Here is a 16,515-nt window from a genome sequence, read left to right on the forward strand (position 1 = left end):
AGAAATTAGCTGTACTAAATAAGTTTATTTCATAATATTCATACACAATTGAAAATAGAAATGCATTGCCATTATGATTCTTTAATTATACATTTATTTTCAATTTTATTTCTTCATAATTTATTGATAATAATAATATTATTAAAGTTAAACAATATAGATGTATTAAAAATAAAATATGTACAAGAAGAATGATTGATCTCAAAGCAAACGGCTCATGGCTTAGCAGCTTACAAAAAATCTTTGACGTTTGATTTGGGAATAAGGTTATTGTATCCGAGGAACATCTGTTCCTTAACCATTTGGGCCTTGAGGTTATACCTCCTTTTGCTGAAAAGCAATTTGAGATGGGAAAATATTCTTTCCACTCTCGAATTGCTGACCGGCAGAAGGATAAGGTTCCCCAATAGCTCCCTGATTTCGGCTGGATACTGGTCCTCTTCCAATAAGTTTTTCACAGTACCATGGATTAGATCCATGGTTGCGGATCTTGAACCTTTCTTCTTATCTCCTTTGGTGGATTTTCTGTAGAAATCGACAAGGTTTGTGGCGTTTTGATTGCGCCATTTCTCCAGACCTGTGTACATGGCTGTCCTCAGAAGTTTGACTTGTTCTTCTTTGCTTTTCTTCTTCTTTGGTTTTATCTTCTTATTTTGTTGTTCTTCTTGATATTTTTGCTTTTTTTCCTCAAAAAAAACAGCGAAAACATCGGGTTCTGAATCTTCGTCATTGTTTGTTGTTGCAGCACTGCTTGGAGCCTCCTCCTCCTCCTCGTCCTCGATGCTGGTAGTATCTCCTCCATTCTCCTGGTCAGTCTCGTCCTCGTCCTCGGTCTCGCTACATTTAGCCAACTGGATACGAATAACGCGCTCGCCGATTAACTTGGACAATTCGTAGCCATCATCCAGGATCTCTTTGGCAAATTTCTCATCAACTAGCTGGCTGGGCATTTTCTTTTCCTGTAAAAATTTATTCTTTAAATTTTAATATCTATCTCATGATTTTAAGAAAGCTTATAAAACTTAGTCTCAATTTCGAACCTGTTACCTAGTATTAGTGTTCACTTTTAGCGGCAGCCGCCAGAAGTAAATGCCTGCTTCTCATTGGTTACTTTTTATTTTTTTTCTGACGTCATATATTCTTTTAAATTTTGATATAATATCTGTTGTAGGATGACGATTATTTGTAGCTATTTGATATGTTTTTTATTCTTATTCCTTATCATAGAAAATCAAAAATGATAAAATGAAAATTATTTGTAGCTATTTGATATGTTTTTTATTCTTATTCCTTATCATAGAAAATCAAAAATGATAAAATGAAAATCCATTAAATATCTCATTTTAAGAAAGCCTAAAACTTACGCCGTCGCCTACGATCATCTCCAGGTACGTCTTGCTGTAGGGGTGCAGAAACAACAGCGCTTTCCAACCTTGAGAATTCAGCATTTTTGTTACACGTCCTTTCAGTTTGTCATACATTGTGACAGCAAACCTGCAAAAATATAAATAAAATAAAATAGCTTTTTTTATATGTTTTTTTTTTATATTCCTCCCCTCCCTATAATACTTTTCTACATTTTATTTGTTATATCTTTAGTATGGCGCATTTTTTGCAACTAAAAAAATTAAAAACCAACCTGTTATTCTCTTTACCCAGTTTAGCCAGATTTGAAAGAACAGTTTCTAGATTAGCAAACATGCTAGGTACGGTTGCTTCCAGGGCTTGTGCAGATTTAGTGATTGGACCATCAATTTTCACCAGGACAGCTTTGATATCTGCTAACAGACCAATCTGTTCTTGAGTAGGCCATGTAATATTGACTAAACATAAAAAAAATACTTGAAAAGAAATAGTATTACAAATTTGTATCACCACATAAAAAAAAATACTTCAACTCAACTATTGTCTATTTATATTTTTGTGTTACCAAACCAAATAAAAAATTACAAATGTGTATTGTGAGTAATATATGTATACCTTTTTGATCAATCAGTGATTGTTTTACAGCTTTCAGCAAGTCCTCATTCTCCAAGAGTTCGAAGAAACGGATCAACATGTTCACAATGGAACTCCATCTTGTATCACATGGCTTCACTAGTCTAAAAAAAAGATATATTTTAAAAGTTAATAATGGCTTCTCATTGGTTAATTGTAAATGTTTTCTTTGAATTTAAAAAAAAAATAATTGTTGAAACTGGCTTCTCATTGGTTAAAAAATAACACTTACATTCGTTGTTTGAATCGTTTGTAGATCTTTCTTAAGCGCTTATTATTGCGCAGTTTCCCATTTAATGTTGTCACATATTTCAGCGTATCTCTGTAATCCACGTTTTCCTAAATACAAAATCAATCAACCCTTCAAAACCCTTACTATTTTCAAAACCATTACTATTAATAAAGGCAAATACAAACAAATAGTTATTACATTACCTTTGTCTTTTCCAAGGAATCTTCAACAGCCAGATCCGACTGATGGTTCAAACAGGGAAGTTCAACCATAACTCCATGGTTTCTTGCACTTTGAAGTGCAACTTTTCTTGCGGCTTCAATACCTGACATAACAAAAAGACATATTATTGAAATATAAATTGTAATTAATATATCAATAATTAAAATTTTTTGTTTTAAATGTGATGACAATGTGACATGTCAATATCATAATCTTACCATCAGTTCTTTCTTTGGCAGCTTCAAAAGTGTTCTTGTAGAATGATAGAACATCTTCTTCTTGCTCAGACTCAGCACTAGTATTATCTTCGTCTCCTGACTCGTCCAAACTTGACAAGAGAGCACCATTTTTTACCAGGAATTCCAATTCGTCTCTGGACAATCCATGCTCCTTGTTCAGCAGTTCCATGAACTAATAAAAAAAATAAAAATTAAAAATTGTTGATTATTATTAGTTTTATAAAAACTACTTTTTAAATAAATTTAAAATATTAAACTTTGATAAAAATTGGGTGAATTTGAAAGTTAAAGATTAAAGTTAAGTTAAACTAACCTTGATACAATTCTTTGCACTATCTGTAGTGCATGACAATAACTGCTTGTGGGTAAGGTTGAAAGCGGCCAGAATTTTGTCAACAGCTCTCACGATGGACACGCCAGTGCAATCAGGCTCTGGCATCTAAAATATTCAAAAAATTATATTTATGCTTATAATTTAAATTTAATATTTATAATTGCAATATGAACTTTAAATTATTTGAATGAAATGATAATAATAATAAGGATAAACTCTTTACCTCTTCACAGCTTAATAAAACTTCTCTTGGTTCATTGGTGTTCTTGTCCAAAAACGTTGCTGTAACTGAAAATAAAATAAAATTGTAAGTTCATGTTATTTGTATATATTATATAATATTATAATATTTAAAATAAATGAATGTATACCTGCAAGAAAATCTACGAATACTATCCCAAAATCTATGCTTAGGTGGATAGCTAAAAATAAAATAATCAAATTATTAAGTTTTATAAATAAAAATTCAAATGTCAATGGTTACTAACTCCCCCCCCCCCTACCCCCCGTTCTTAACACATAAATTTCTGATTAAGATTTTACCTGTATCTTTCAACTCATTTTTCAAGATATCGACAAAATTTTTATAACAGTTGGTCACCCAGAGCTTTAATTGTTCGTCTGTGGGGGCTAGTTGTTTGTTTCCGCCTTCAAGGAGCCCGACTTAAAATAAAATAAAATTACAAACATTTTTTTAGCAGCTTAAAAGTTAATTTAATTAAAATAGAATTAGTTTTTTATACTGTAATATAAAAATCAAATTATAAATTTTTTTTAGCAGCTTAAAAGTTAATTTAATTAAAATTTATTTAGTCTTTTCATACTTACCTTTCTTAGCAATTAAATGATCCCAAACAAATAGGTAGGGATCTTTGAGCTGCTTCAATGATATACGGCCATTAGTGAGTTTGTGTATGTATGCATGGATACAATCAAGGGCAGTTATACCGCTGATGCAGATATCCTTGGTCTCTAGCTCGTTGCCTGAATGAAAATAGAAATATTACTGTTTGCGATAGCTTTTCATCAATCGTTGAACTCTCTAATTTATTTATCATATTGATTACGGAGGCATATTATATAATACAATTATACAACAAATATGTGTGTTTGCGATAGCTTTTCATCAATCGTTGAACTCTCTAATCTATTTATACGATATATTACATGTAATATATATGTGTACCACTTACGTTTATCGGTATCAAAATACTTCTTGTAGTCTCTCTCGCTGGTGTAGGCCTTGACAGCATTCTTGCAGGCTTTCTCAATGTTTGGATGGTATTTATACCAATGCTTCACGCAGCAACTACAATAAAAAAAGATTAAATTAAAGATTTGTGTATATTTGTATACTATCTAATTATGTATGTTAAACACTTTTGTATATTATCTAATGTTCTCAATTATGTGTATATGTATGTAAATGTTAAAAACTTTTATAACTGTTTACCTGATGACATTGCTGTCATCATCCAAGCCTTCATCAAAGCGGGTTTTCCAATTAGTACAATCTGTAAGTAAAATACATATGGATTAATAAATTATACTTTTCATAATTTATTCTAAAGTTAAAACTTAAAAAATTCTACACAACACTTTATTTATCTGAACTCAAATATTGTGTCAATAATACTTACGTAGACATTTCAGATAATTCTGTTCGTCCTCTTTCACTTTTTGGAAGTAACTGAAATAAAAAAAATGTATCAGAGTCAGTCAGGATGTATATTTTTAATTTTTGATTTTGACAAAAATTATAAAAAATTGACTTACTTTCTAATGAACTGTGTGTTTATAATGTGTGATACTTTTTCATCCCATACCAACTGTTCATTGTTGTATCTCCACCTGAAGCATTTCTTTTCCTGTTCGGGAATGTCTGAATATAAAAGAAAATAAAAATATATATATAAAAGTATATTTGCGATAACTTTAATTTAATAGATTCTTCCAATTTGTAATATTTACAAAAAGTCTTGCTTTATTCATTATTGTAATTGCTCCAATAATTCATAATAAACTCTCATTGGCCAGAACAATTAAACTCCTACCTTTCATTTTAATTTTTTCTTCTCCATTTAATTTCTTGCCTTTTTTCTTCTGGACTATGCGCAATATAGTGGTGTTGTTAGGCCGGCCAGGTGGCCTTCCTGCACCTTTATTTTCCTCTGCACTTAATGAACTTTCCTGTAAATACTGCTTGATGATCTGTAACTGTTCAGCTGTTGGTTTTGCCTTCTTAGCAGAGGGTTTCCTTTTATTTTTTTCAGTACTGTCTGTTGGCTGGCCTTCGTCAATTGGGGGTAAGGTTTGTTTATTCTTGCCCTTGCCCTTGCCCTTGCCCTTGCCCTTGCCCTTGGGAGGAGGAGAACACCCCGACGACGATGATGATGAACAATGTAGCGGTGTACTATGATCTGGATACAGAAAAGTATCAATACCTGTGGCCGTAGGGGTAATTGGAATGGGCATAGTCGTCTGTTGGGCGGCGAGGGGTATTTCAGGTAGATCAGGTGGTTGATATACATCTGTTTCTTCAAGTCTGAGGCCCAGGGAACTATCATGCCTATACCGCTTAGTTAAGTGATAATCATATTCATTATTATCACTAGCAGTACCTTGGTAATGGACCTGGTAATCAAGTTCTTCGACACCTGACAGGACAGACACATCCATACTGAAATAAAATAGCTTCAATTTTAATAATAGTTATTTTATAGGAGGGGGAATATTTTAAATCTGATTTTCTAAAGAGTAAAGAAATATTTTTCTTGGGACAACCTCCCCAAAAATAGTTTAAAAAAACCTTCCCAGGACCTATAAGAAGCTTAATTGTGAAGGAGAACAATATCGGTTCAGAGGTTAGCGAGATCCCTCGGCTCCTAGTATTTACCTTGGCTGGCCTTTCTTCCGCTTATTAGTTGTACTTCCTGAAGTTGAAGCCGAAGGTGTATGAGTGGCTGTGGAACTAAAATAAAATAATTTAATTATACTACATTTATAATATTATTAGCTAAGTCTATAATCAAGTCTTAAAATGTAAGTATATTCCAACTTTCCAAATTCCAGGTTGTTAAAAAGTACCTTTTTAAAATTCAAATTGCGCGGCTTGTGTTAATAGTAGAAAAATGGTATGCATATCCTTAGAAACGTCATAAGCTCTAGTTTTTTAATATATTTATAATTAGCTAAGAAAAGTAACTCTATGCATATCCTTTGAATCGTCATAAGCTCTAGTTTTTTAATATATTTATAATTAGCTAAGAAAAGTAACTCTATAATCAAGTCTTAAAAATAAAATGTATGTAAGTATATTACTTATTTTTACTCTATGTGTAACGTTCGTATGTCTGTCCATCTGATTTCTTAAGTTAAACAAGTTAAACTTAACTTTATTTATGGAAATATATTTTGTAAGGTTAATAAAAGTTCAGAATGTTTCAACAATATATAAATTCGTAGTATTCCTATAAATGTTATTATCCCTTACTCACTTGTCCCCTTTTATTTAAAACAAACGGGTCATGTGAAGGCAAACCTAACCCAAAATAACCTTTCTAAAGCAACTGTGAAAATACGATGAAATATAAATTTAGAAGAAAAGCTTTGCTTTTAATTGACTTTTAAAGTATTTTTTGAAAGTATTAAAAATTGATTATTTCAACAAATTATGTCCTAAAATGTTTTTCTCACATTTTTCAACGCATATGCATAATTAAGTTTACAAATAAATCATTTCTCTTGAATGACCCGGTATATTATTTCTAAGTTCTAACAATTTCACACTAATATAGATAATATGTAGTATAGCAAGAATGAATAGAAAATATGAATGACAGTGAAAATTTAAAATTTAATAATAAATAAAAATAAAATATTACCTGAATTTATCTGGTGTGTCCAACATATCAACAGCAGATCTGATGTTGTCTTTTCCTTTGAGTAAACCGAGGGATCTGACAGCCTCATGTCTGCTCCCGTCCATGGTTTTGATCAGTTACCTTTTGATTCGAAATGAAACTAAACTAAAAAAAGATATATTAATTACATTACGTTCAATGGGTGGAGTTTTAAAAAAAGTTAATTACGTTATAAGGACGGTGAAAATGGTTTTATTTTCAATGGGAGGAGTTTCAGTGTCTGTCTACAAACCAAACAAATTTTTATGGTGTTTAAATGGGTGGAGTTGTAGCGGCGGGCGGTGAAACAGAAAACGTAATTTTAACTCCAGTCTCCACCCACCCACATTTCATCACTGTTCGTAGAGTCTATCTATTTTATTTTTAGTACATTTAGAAAGCAACTCTATAATCATTACCAGAATTTTCCGTAGATCCATAAAACCGATCCTAGTTATAGAAAAGCTTCGCTACGGGTCTATAGGATAATAGTAAATTAGTAAGTAATAATATTGTAAACCGATCCTAGTTATAGAAAAGCTTCGCTACGGGTCTATAGGATAATAAGTAAATTAGTAAGTAATAATATTGTAAGAAAGCCATAATTTATAAATATAGGCGGGCGGCCCGCGGGGAAAACAATAATAAGATCTCATCTCATATTTCTTACTAAGTTGACCCTTTCCTCCACATTCCCTTCGCCGGCTTCCTTTTAATATGATTCTGGTGACAGGTCATAAAGGCCCCCCCCCCCAAAAAAAAGGGTTGACTTGACGACGATATATATAATAGATAATGATATTCTTCCCTCCCCCAAGATTTTTAGTTCTTTCTTTTTTAAATTTAAATTTTTTAAATCATAAATCATAAAAAAGCTATCCGTTTTAAGATTAATCTGCAAGGGTTAAGCATATAATTAACCTATAATAACCTATATCAGACACACAAACACACATCCTGTTACTTTAGTATATAAGGATTTTTAAAAACGCTTTGCCGTAAAAATTAACGGGTTAAACACGCAAAAACAAGGATGACTACATCCATAAATTCCAAGCCATGAAAAGTAAAATATAGTATTATTATTATATATAACTTTATACTTTTTAACTTTTTTTTAAATAAATATACTTACCAGGGACCTAAAGGGATAAGACAATGACCTATAAATTGATGTACATCCCCAATGATGATACACAAAATTGGAGTACTGATTCCTATTACAATAAGGTACAGTATTTTAAGCAAAGCAATCTCTATAATCAAGTCCTAAAAATGTCAGTATGTCCGTAAACAGTATTCTGTATTTAAGAAGTTTTGCATAACATTTAATTATTATTTTGTCAAAACTTGTGTATTTATATTTTGTATATTCCTATTACAATAAGGTACAGTATTTTAAGCAAAGCAATCTCTATAATCAAGTCCTAAAAATGTCAGTATGTCCGTAAACAGTATTCTGTATTTAAGAAGTTTTGCATAACATTTAATTATTATTTTGTCAAAACTTGTGTATTTATATTTTGTATATTCGGTTTTGACACTCAACAAGAGTAATGTTCTTCTGTTGTACCGTTTTAGAGCTTCGCTTTTATGGATATTGTCATCCTTGTTTATAATGATACTTTTTTGTTGCAATAATTATTGCACTTTTGAATATTTTCTTTAAAACCCGTGAATAATACGTAATTAATACTTTTTAGTATGTAGCTACTCAATAATTCACTTTGTCAGTCTGTAACGCTATTGGAGAAATGTAATTTTCTCTGCTGCTATTTAAGATTGCAAGGTGAATTTTTTAGTGAAGATTTCTAAAGCATTTTCGCATGAAATCTATACATTGTTTTTTTAGTACATGCTTCAAAAGATGTAAGTGTTATTAAAAGGTCCGTCCGTATGTCCTTCACAGACGGATAGCTTTTTTCATTAATTTAAGCATGTTAGAATTGTATAACGTATATTTTTAAAACCGCTTTGCCGTAAAATTTTTTAGTTTTTTGCAATATATTATTTACTTTCTGACAAATGTATACGCTACTTATGGATTCCTATAACAATTATCCCCCCCCCCTTCCCTATTTAAGAAGGGTTGACCAAAATGAGGGTGGGGGAAGGGGAAGATAACATGACACCTAGGCTTTATAAGTTAACCCCCCCCCCCAAAAAAAAAATAAATCCCCTATATGACGATTGATATATATGATTTTGAGTTTTGACCTCTCCCCCTCCCCCCCCCCCCCAAGAAATAACAAAAACATATGGTAATAGATAAAAGTTCCCCTTCTAACTAAGCGAAGCTTTTCTATAATTTGTATAAAAGGGTAAACCGTAAATGGATTAATTAAAATAAAAGATATATGTTGGCGTCGGCTATGAAGGCTTTTGGCCCGTGTTTTACAGACGGACAGAATACTTACTTATAATTTTGATTATACTAAATATACTTATACGTTTATGTTAATGTTTTGCATTAATGGATATTGTCATCCTTGTTAAAAATTTTCCACTCCACACATCCCAAATAACAAGCCGGAAGGTGATAATAGAAAGTTATAGTTATTAAGGAAGATTAATAATTTTAGCAAAAAAATAACACAAGTTCCCAAAGTTTTATAATAGCGTTTTCTTATTCGTTGGCTTAACAACTTTAGAGTTTTATTGAATTTTGATTAGTTGTTTCATTAAATTGAGTGTCCAAACGTTTCAACCGCTAAATCTAATCTACAGAAGGGGTAATTTTGTGTATCATCATTGGGGATAGACATCAATTTATCGCTCATTGTCTTATACCTTTAGCTCCTTGAACTATATCTGTTATCACCCTAGTAAAGCTATTAATCAAGATAATAAAACAAAATAATAATAGCAAATTTAGGATTATGTAATTGTAAATTCAATTGTTTAAGTTTTAACGTTTTTCTATTAGCTTAATGCTTCAAAAGACAACCATACATTGTTCCAAATGGTCTATTTATTATTCATAATTTTAGAGCTTCGCTACTTCTCTATTTTTGAAGCGAAGCTATTTCATAATTAAGTTTTTTTAAAAATCTTTTCTCTTTTTTACCAGAATCATTTTTAAACTTTTAAAGTGTCTGATAAAATTAAATCTAAAAGCTATCCACCAATATAAAAAGTGTATATAATAAGCAGCCGGTTAGTTTAGGCCGTAAATCCAATAATGCGATATAATTATCCGAAATTTATGAGAAAGAAAAATATGTAAGAAATCGTTTTTACTTTCCGGTCATACACTTAAAGCTGGGATTAATAAGTCTTTACTATATTTGATAACTCTTACTCTTAGTAGAAATTATAATTGTACATACTACATACATCCTATATCCGTAAAATTGTGTTTAATACTATTTTAATATAATCTTGAAAAAATAATATTTGAAACAGAAATCATTTAAATTTATGAGAAAGAAAAATCTGTAAGAAATATAAATGCAGGTGTTAAATAAAACCTTATAAAAAGAGGGGAGAATTTCATTAGATTGGTTTAGCCTGGTGGTAAAGGGGTGGGGGAGGGAGATAAACAACAAGATTTAATTTCTCACGGAAATACATTTTGATTTTTGTCTGTCTATCTTTTATGTTGCTTCAGAAAATAGATATTTATCGCATCGTATTATAGACATATTATAGACATTTTCGTTTTTATTTATGTAAATAAATCAGAAATAGCTTCGCTTCAAAAGTTAGTTTCTATAGTTTTACTTTTAACATATTATAGACATTTTCGTTTTTATTTATGTAAATAAATCAGAAATAGCTTCGCTTCAAAAGTTAGTTTCTATAGTTTTACTTTTAACATATTATAGACATTTTCGTTTTTATTTATGTACTTTCCTAGGAGTTTTATGAAGGCTTTTTGACCAATTATACAAAGATATGATGATAGTAACCAAATTTAGATAATCACTTTAATAATTTTAGTTCTTTCTTTTTGTCTGTCTATCTTTTATTAAATACAAATCGTAAAATTCGGAATAACTATATACGGTTTTTTTGGACTTCAGTTGAAAGAAATCGTTTTTACTTTCCGGTCATACGCTTATAATACGATGTGATAATTTGATAAATATCTATTTTTTGAATTAAATTTATCGCCTGGACAGACATACTTACAAAGCTATGTTCATATATATTTAAGATTTTAGATTATTTTGTTTCCCTTCAGTATTTTATTTTTTTTGGAGCGAAGCTATTTCATAATTAAGTTTTTTTTTATAGACATTTTTCCGTGCATTTTAAATTTGTTAAATTATTATAAATATTTGGTGATTTAAATATAAACTTTTTACAGACATCCTGTTATTTTATTTATTTTTTGGTTTTCAATGATAATTATAATATATAATTTAAAAGAAAGATCAAATAACTATTGACTATTCTTTTATTTTTGCCTTTGACCGCTGACGCTCCGCCATGGCCGTAAATATAAGTCTCCACCCACTTGGGTATAAAAGACAGGTTTGGAGCTATGATATCCTCAGTATTAAGAAATTAGTAACCAAGTCAAGTCTACAAGTCACCAAGTCAACTCACTCACCAACCTTCATTCATCATTATATAAATTATAATTTTATTTAATTTTTATCATATATCATCATATATAATGGCCGTTAAGACCAGAAGAACCACCATCAATGCAAGAGCAGGCGATAATTCACGAGTTGTCGTGAATGTCGCCAATTCCAGGCGTGAGGCTCAGGCCCGCGGCAGGCCAAGGGGGCGCAACCGCCAAGTTCCGGCACAGCAGCCACCTGTACAACTGGAAGCAGTCCCCGTACCAGCTCCGGTCCGCGGCAGGGGTCGTGGTCGCCAAGTTCCGGTTGTGCAGCCGGAACCAGCGCAGCAGCCGGAACCAGCGCAGCAGCCGGAACCAGCGCAGCAGCCGGAACCAGCGCAGCAGCCGGAACCAGCGCAGCCAGCTGCCGTACAGCCTGGAATTGTTTTGCATTTCTCTGGCTTAACAGGCACCATTACAAATTTAACAATTAAAAATTTAAAATTTAGTATAAATTGCAACGGCCTCCATCATCACCAGTAATAACTTGTGTCCATCATTGCATATACCATCATCATCAGTAACCAACCAGTAATAACTTGTGTCTTCATCATTGTATATACCATCTGCATCATATTGTATATAAGAAACCAACAGTCATCATTCCAAAACCAGCAACAAACATTATATAATTTGTAATTGTGTAAATAAGAAACCAGTATTTTTATTAAACTATTATTATTTGTAAATTGTAGTAACAGTCATGACTAATTTTTGTAACTTGTATTTAAATTTTAATTTAACTATTGTTGTAAATAATAAATTTAAAAATAGTAACTTTCTAAATTTTCTTATTGGTGGATAGAAATGAATATAAATAGATTCAGATTACAATTTGAGTTACATTTGCAAGATTAAAAAAATTTTATTACATTATATTGGAAAACTATAAATACCAGTTATTTATCGCATCGTATTATAGACAGCTTTCCGCAGTGGCAGTGGGACATGAAATTTCGTTGTTTGTCTTAAATAAATTAATAAGTTAACCCCTCGCCTCCCCCCTCCCCCAACCCATGTTATACAGACTTATTAATCCCGGCTTTTTTTCGGAATTATTTATTACATTATATTGGAAAACTATAAATACCAGTTATTTATCGCATCGTATTATAGACAGGAATTAAATACATCATTACATCCAATAATCCAAGGTCTAAACTAAAAGGTCTAAACTAAAAACAAAAAAGTAAAACAATAGATATTTATCGCAACGTATTATAGACAGCTTTCCGCAGTAATAAATAAATTAATATTAATAACCCCTCGCCTCCCCCCTCCCCCAACCCATGTTATACAGACTTATTAATCCCGGCTTTAAAAGCGGATGACCGGAAAGTGGATATTAATGATGATGGACAGACTGACGTCTATAACCAACACATATTATAGAAAAGCTTTGTTTAGTAAAGAGGAGAGGGGAATTTATTTATTATTTCCTAATTTCCATATGTCTTGTCACCTTGTGTTGTTATTCTTGGGGGGGGGGGGGGGGGGGTCATAAATCAAGTTCATATATCGGTGACTGGTCAACCTTTCTTAAATATAGAATTTCATATCGGTCAACCCTTCTTAAATAGGGGAGGGGGGGAGTATATTGTCCAAGCTAAAAGAATTTCCATTGTGTTCACTTCACTATTTTTCATTTAAAACTTCTTAAATCTTAAAGAATATTACGTAAATTTACGAGATCTTACTGGACAGACATACTTACAAAGCTATGTTCATATATATTTAAGATTTTAGATTTGTTTCCCTTCAGTATTTTATTTTTTTTTGGAGCGAAGCTATTTCATAATTAGGTTTTTTTTATAGACATTTTTCCGTGCATTTTAAATTTGTTTCACTTTTCCCATAATTACTAAAATAAAAGAATAATGTCAGTTGTCTATAATATGATAGGATAAATATTTATTCCAATATGGCTTCTAAATTACATATACGGCACAATGCGATAAATATCTATTTCAAACCGTTGGGTCAGTAATTATATAAAAATAAAAACTTGACTTAAAAGTACTCGTTAATAAATAGGATAAATATTTATTCCAATATGGCTTCTAAATTACATATACGGCACAATGCGATAAATATCTATTTCAAACCGTTGGGTCAGTAATTATATAAAAATAAAAACTTGACTTAAAAGTACTCGTTAATAAATAGGATAAATATCTATTCCAATATGGCTTCTAAATTACATTTCATTTCGCTTTTATGGATGTTGTGATCCTTGTTGATATGGGTATGAATCATAGATTATTTGTGTGTGTGTCCATTCCATTTTAGAGGCGCTACTACAAGACAACGGAAATATTATTACTTGGATGCTGCATCATATTTTCATGTATTCTGATAAAGTGAAACTCATAGCTGGCTAAAATAACCATACCCCCCACCCCCCAATCTACCCACTCCCCTTCTACTAGATGAACTAATGAACAATAAACGAGTTCTGTGTTAGCAAGCTAAATTAACTACAAATTTTCTTTCTCAGTATATCCATGTATATATTTCATATTATTTCATTGTTTGTCCATTTTTAAAAACCCGGAAGGCAAGTAGGGATTAAATGGACTGTAAAGTGTAAATTATACTGGTACCCAACGTTTTATAATCACGTTTTCTCATTCGTTTGCTTGGACTTATAAATGTATTATTTTTGACAAAATCATACGTCATTTTTTTTGTAAAATTGTTAAATACAGAATACTGTTTAAAGGACATACCTAACCGTAATTGACGGACATACCGACTCTAATCATAGAAAAGCTCTGCTTTATTAAAAGTAAGGTTTCAAGTTCGACCCCTTGCTCAAATCAAAACCTCAACCTCAACCACGGATAAAAAACAAATATATAATATCGTAACCAACCTGGTAATGGTATGGTAATAATTGGGATGGGGGGGGGGGGAGAAACAAGATTAAATTTGGATTTAATACGATGAAATTATAGTAAATAAATTAGCCGTTAGAGGGTAAATATTTCAAATTGTTCTTAAATTTATACTTTCATCATTCATTGGTAAGAAAAGTTAAAAATTATATTTCAAGTTTTAGAAACCTATTTTTAAGAAAAGTTACATTTGAGACGAATTGATTTCACAAAGTATTCGGTAATGTAGAAAACAAACAAAATTGCTTCAAAGTTACATATTGAAAGTTGGAATATATGAATCTTCAGTGATACTATATTCTCTTTATAACACTTTATGAAGGCTTTTTGGCCAATTATATTATAGATAATAAAACAAAATAATATCAATCATATTTATTTTATATAAAAAAGAAGTATTAAAACAATTTTTATCAGAAGCAGTTTTGGGAAATTCGCATATTTTGCAAATGGAGTATTAGTAGAAAATTAGGATCATGGAAAGAAAAACGAAGTTGCGGGCTTCATCGTACGTTCACAGTAGCTTATGAAGATTAGGTTAGGTTAGGTAAAGTAAATTTTAATGATTACCCGACAGGGTTAGAAAATATGCACCGCTTTTTGCTTCTTATAATTTCGGTATTTTTTAATTAACGTTAAGCTACAAAAAAAGCCAAGAAAGTTCTAGAAAATATGCCAAGGTTCCGTGATTCCTAATCATGCAAATCACATGATATTTAGCTAAAAAATATTTTATATTCTGTCCAGAAGGGTAGTGAGATATTACAGAATTTTAATATTTTATATCCCCTATATTTTGGACTATTTCACACCTCTCGGACAAGGGTCAGTATATACTCGTATATGGAAATATAATAATAAACCCCTTACACCCGATATTATCAGACTTTTTCCCACGGACCCCAAATAAAACGAAAATTAGCCGTTTATTGCCCTAACTTGAACATTTACAGAGTCAAAATAATATTTGAAACTTCACATATGACTGGATACCAGGAACTTTATAATTTTTACATCAAGCCTATATTCTTGGTATTATTTTTAGTGGCTTTCTTGGTATTTATATTTTTTTATTAAAGGGCTTCTTAATAGGTCAAATATCTCAAAAACTACAAATCCTCTATTTAATCTGACTTCAAAAATCAAATCTACACAAAAAATAAGTTAAAAAAACCTATGATATTAACTATTCTATGCTTTTAAGAGAAAATAAATGTTCCAAAATTAAGATGTACTTGGTTCTTTAAAAATTCAAAAAAATCCTTAAGTAGATTTTGCCATTTTCTGTTTCAATTGAACATATAATAAATCAGATTGCCGACAAAATCATTTATTTTAGCCCTTTACAAGACTTTTTTTGACTATTTTGCTTAAGTTTGATTGACTATTACATTGGTGTCAGGAGTATTGACAGTGAAATAATACGTCTTAAAGTTTATTTTCTGTACAGAGATCTTTGATTAATTCATGATGATATAAACACCCTTGAGTACGCATTTTCAACACACACACACACATGGCTCCAAAAAAACAGGGATTTGAAATCATTCTTCCTCCAAGAAAATTTTTACTTTATGAAGGTAGAAGGAGGGTATATTTACCCCTGATTAATTGGTTTCCACGTTATTACGACTATCATTTAACAAAAGCTTTTTAATTCAACCTTGCCACGAAGCCTTGGTTGATGCTAGGGTGTTTGAGTTCTTAGGGAACCACACTAATTACATAATATTGTCTTCAGATTGACGGGTTTTAAGCTATAAACAGACTTATACAATTGAATATGTCAATATTTTTAAGTTATTTATAATCTATGGAATGGCACGGTTTTTTTGAGCCCATATCATATTCAACCTATATTCGCCCTTTAAACCATAATCGAGCTTAGACAGACTGGTCAGTGTGAGAAGTGTGTTACCAAAATAAATCTTATTTAGGGAAGCTTAGTATTGGTATGTTTCAGGTAATTATCCAGTCAGATATACAGATTTAAAATTAGGATCTATAAAATGGTAAATTCGCGCGCGCGGCGTAAATCTTTTTCAGAACTTCTTAGCTTGACTAACACCCCCTTGGAAGTTGTAGGTGGGGCGTATTAGGGAGTTTATATTTGTG

At 31.2% G+C, this 16,515-nt stretch overlaps 2 protein-coding genes across 2 annotated transcripts; both read right to left on the reverse strand.

The window, feature by feature from the left end:
- Nucleotides 1-230: 230 nt before the first annotated feature.
- On the reverse strand, nt 231-4,930 carry LOC145304453 (uncharacterized). The gene is made up of 16 exons (XM_080146331.1): nt 4,802-4,930; nt 4,666-4,715; nt 4,479-4,539; nt 4,219-4,334; nt 3,854-4,009; nt 3,569-3,688; nt 3,397-3,447; nt 3,249-3,313; nt 3,005-3,130; nt 2,671-2,863; nt 2,434-2,555; nt 2,231-2,337; nt 1,981-2,102; nt 1,640-1,823; nt 1,365-1,494; nt 231-959 (listed from the first exon to the last, which is right to left on the reverse strand). Exons 9-16 carry the CDS (start codon nt 3,128-3,130, stop codon nt 231-233), a joined length of 1,713 nt encoding a protein of 570 aa, XP_080002457.1. The 5' UTR covers nt 3,249-3,313; nt 3,397-3,447; nt 3,569-3,688; nt 3,854-4,009; nt 4,219-4,334; nt 4,479-4,539; nt 4,666-4,715; nt 4,802-4,930.
- Nucleotides 4,930-7,023, reverse strand: LOC145335522 (uncharacterized). Its single transcript, XM_080181307.1, has 3 exons — nt 6,910-7,023; nt 5,922-5,996; nt 4,930-5,705 (listed from the first exon to the last, which is right to left on the reverse strand). The coding sequence occupies exons 1-3, from the start codon at nt 7,011-7,013 to the stop codon at nt 5,039-5,041; spliced, it is 846 nt and encodes a 281-aa protein (XP_080037433.1). The 5' UTR covers nt 7,014-7,023; the 3' UTR covers nt 4,930-5,038.
- Between the last annotated feature and the right edge of the window lie 9,492 nt (nt 7,024-16,515).

The sequence above is a fragment of the Acartia tonsa genome, chromosome 13 (genome assembly GCF_053477335.1).
Source record: "Acartia tonsa isolate MP-2025a chromosome 13, ASM5347733v1, whole genome shotgun sequence".
In the NCBI taxonomy this organism is placed as follows: domain Eukaryota; kingdom Metazoa; phylum Arthropoda; class Copepoda; order Calanoida; family Acartiidae; genus Acartia; species Acartia tonsa.

Excerpts from the sequence above, each read along its gene's own strand:
- LOC145304453 (XM_080146331.1), bottom strand. The coding sequence starts at position 3,130 with ATGCCAGAGCCTGATTGCACTGGCGTGTCCATCGTGAGAGCTGTTGAC. Across the intron at positions 2,556-2,670 it reads TGCCAAAGAAAGAACTGATG|GTATTGAAGCCGCAAGAAAA; the intron begins GTAAGATTATGA and ends TTGTTATGTCAG. Across the intron at positions 1,495-1,639 it reads CTGGGTAAAGAGAATAACAG|GTTTGCTGTCACAATGTATG; the intron begins GTTGGTTTTTAA and ends ATATTTTTGCAG.
- LOC145335522 (XM_080181307.1), bottom strand. The coding sequence starts at position 7,013 with ATGGACGGGAGCAGACATGAGGCTGTCAGATCCCTCGGTTTACTCAAA. Across the intron at positions 5,997-6,909 it reads GACACACCAGATAAATTCAG|TTCCACAGCCACTCATACAC; the intron begins GTAATATTTTAT and ends ATTTTATTTTAG. Across the intron at positions 5,706-5,921 it reads CGGAAGAAAGGCCAGCCAAG|TATGGATGTGTCTGTCCTGT; the intron begins GTAAATACTAGG and ends ATTTTATTTCAG.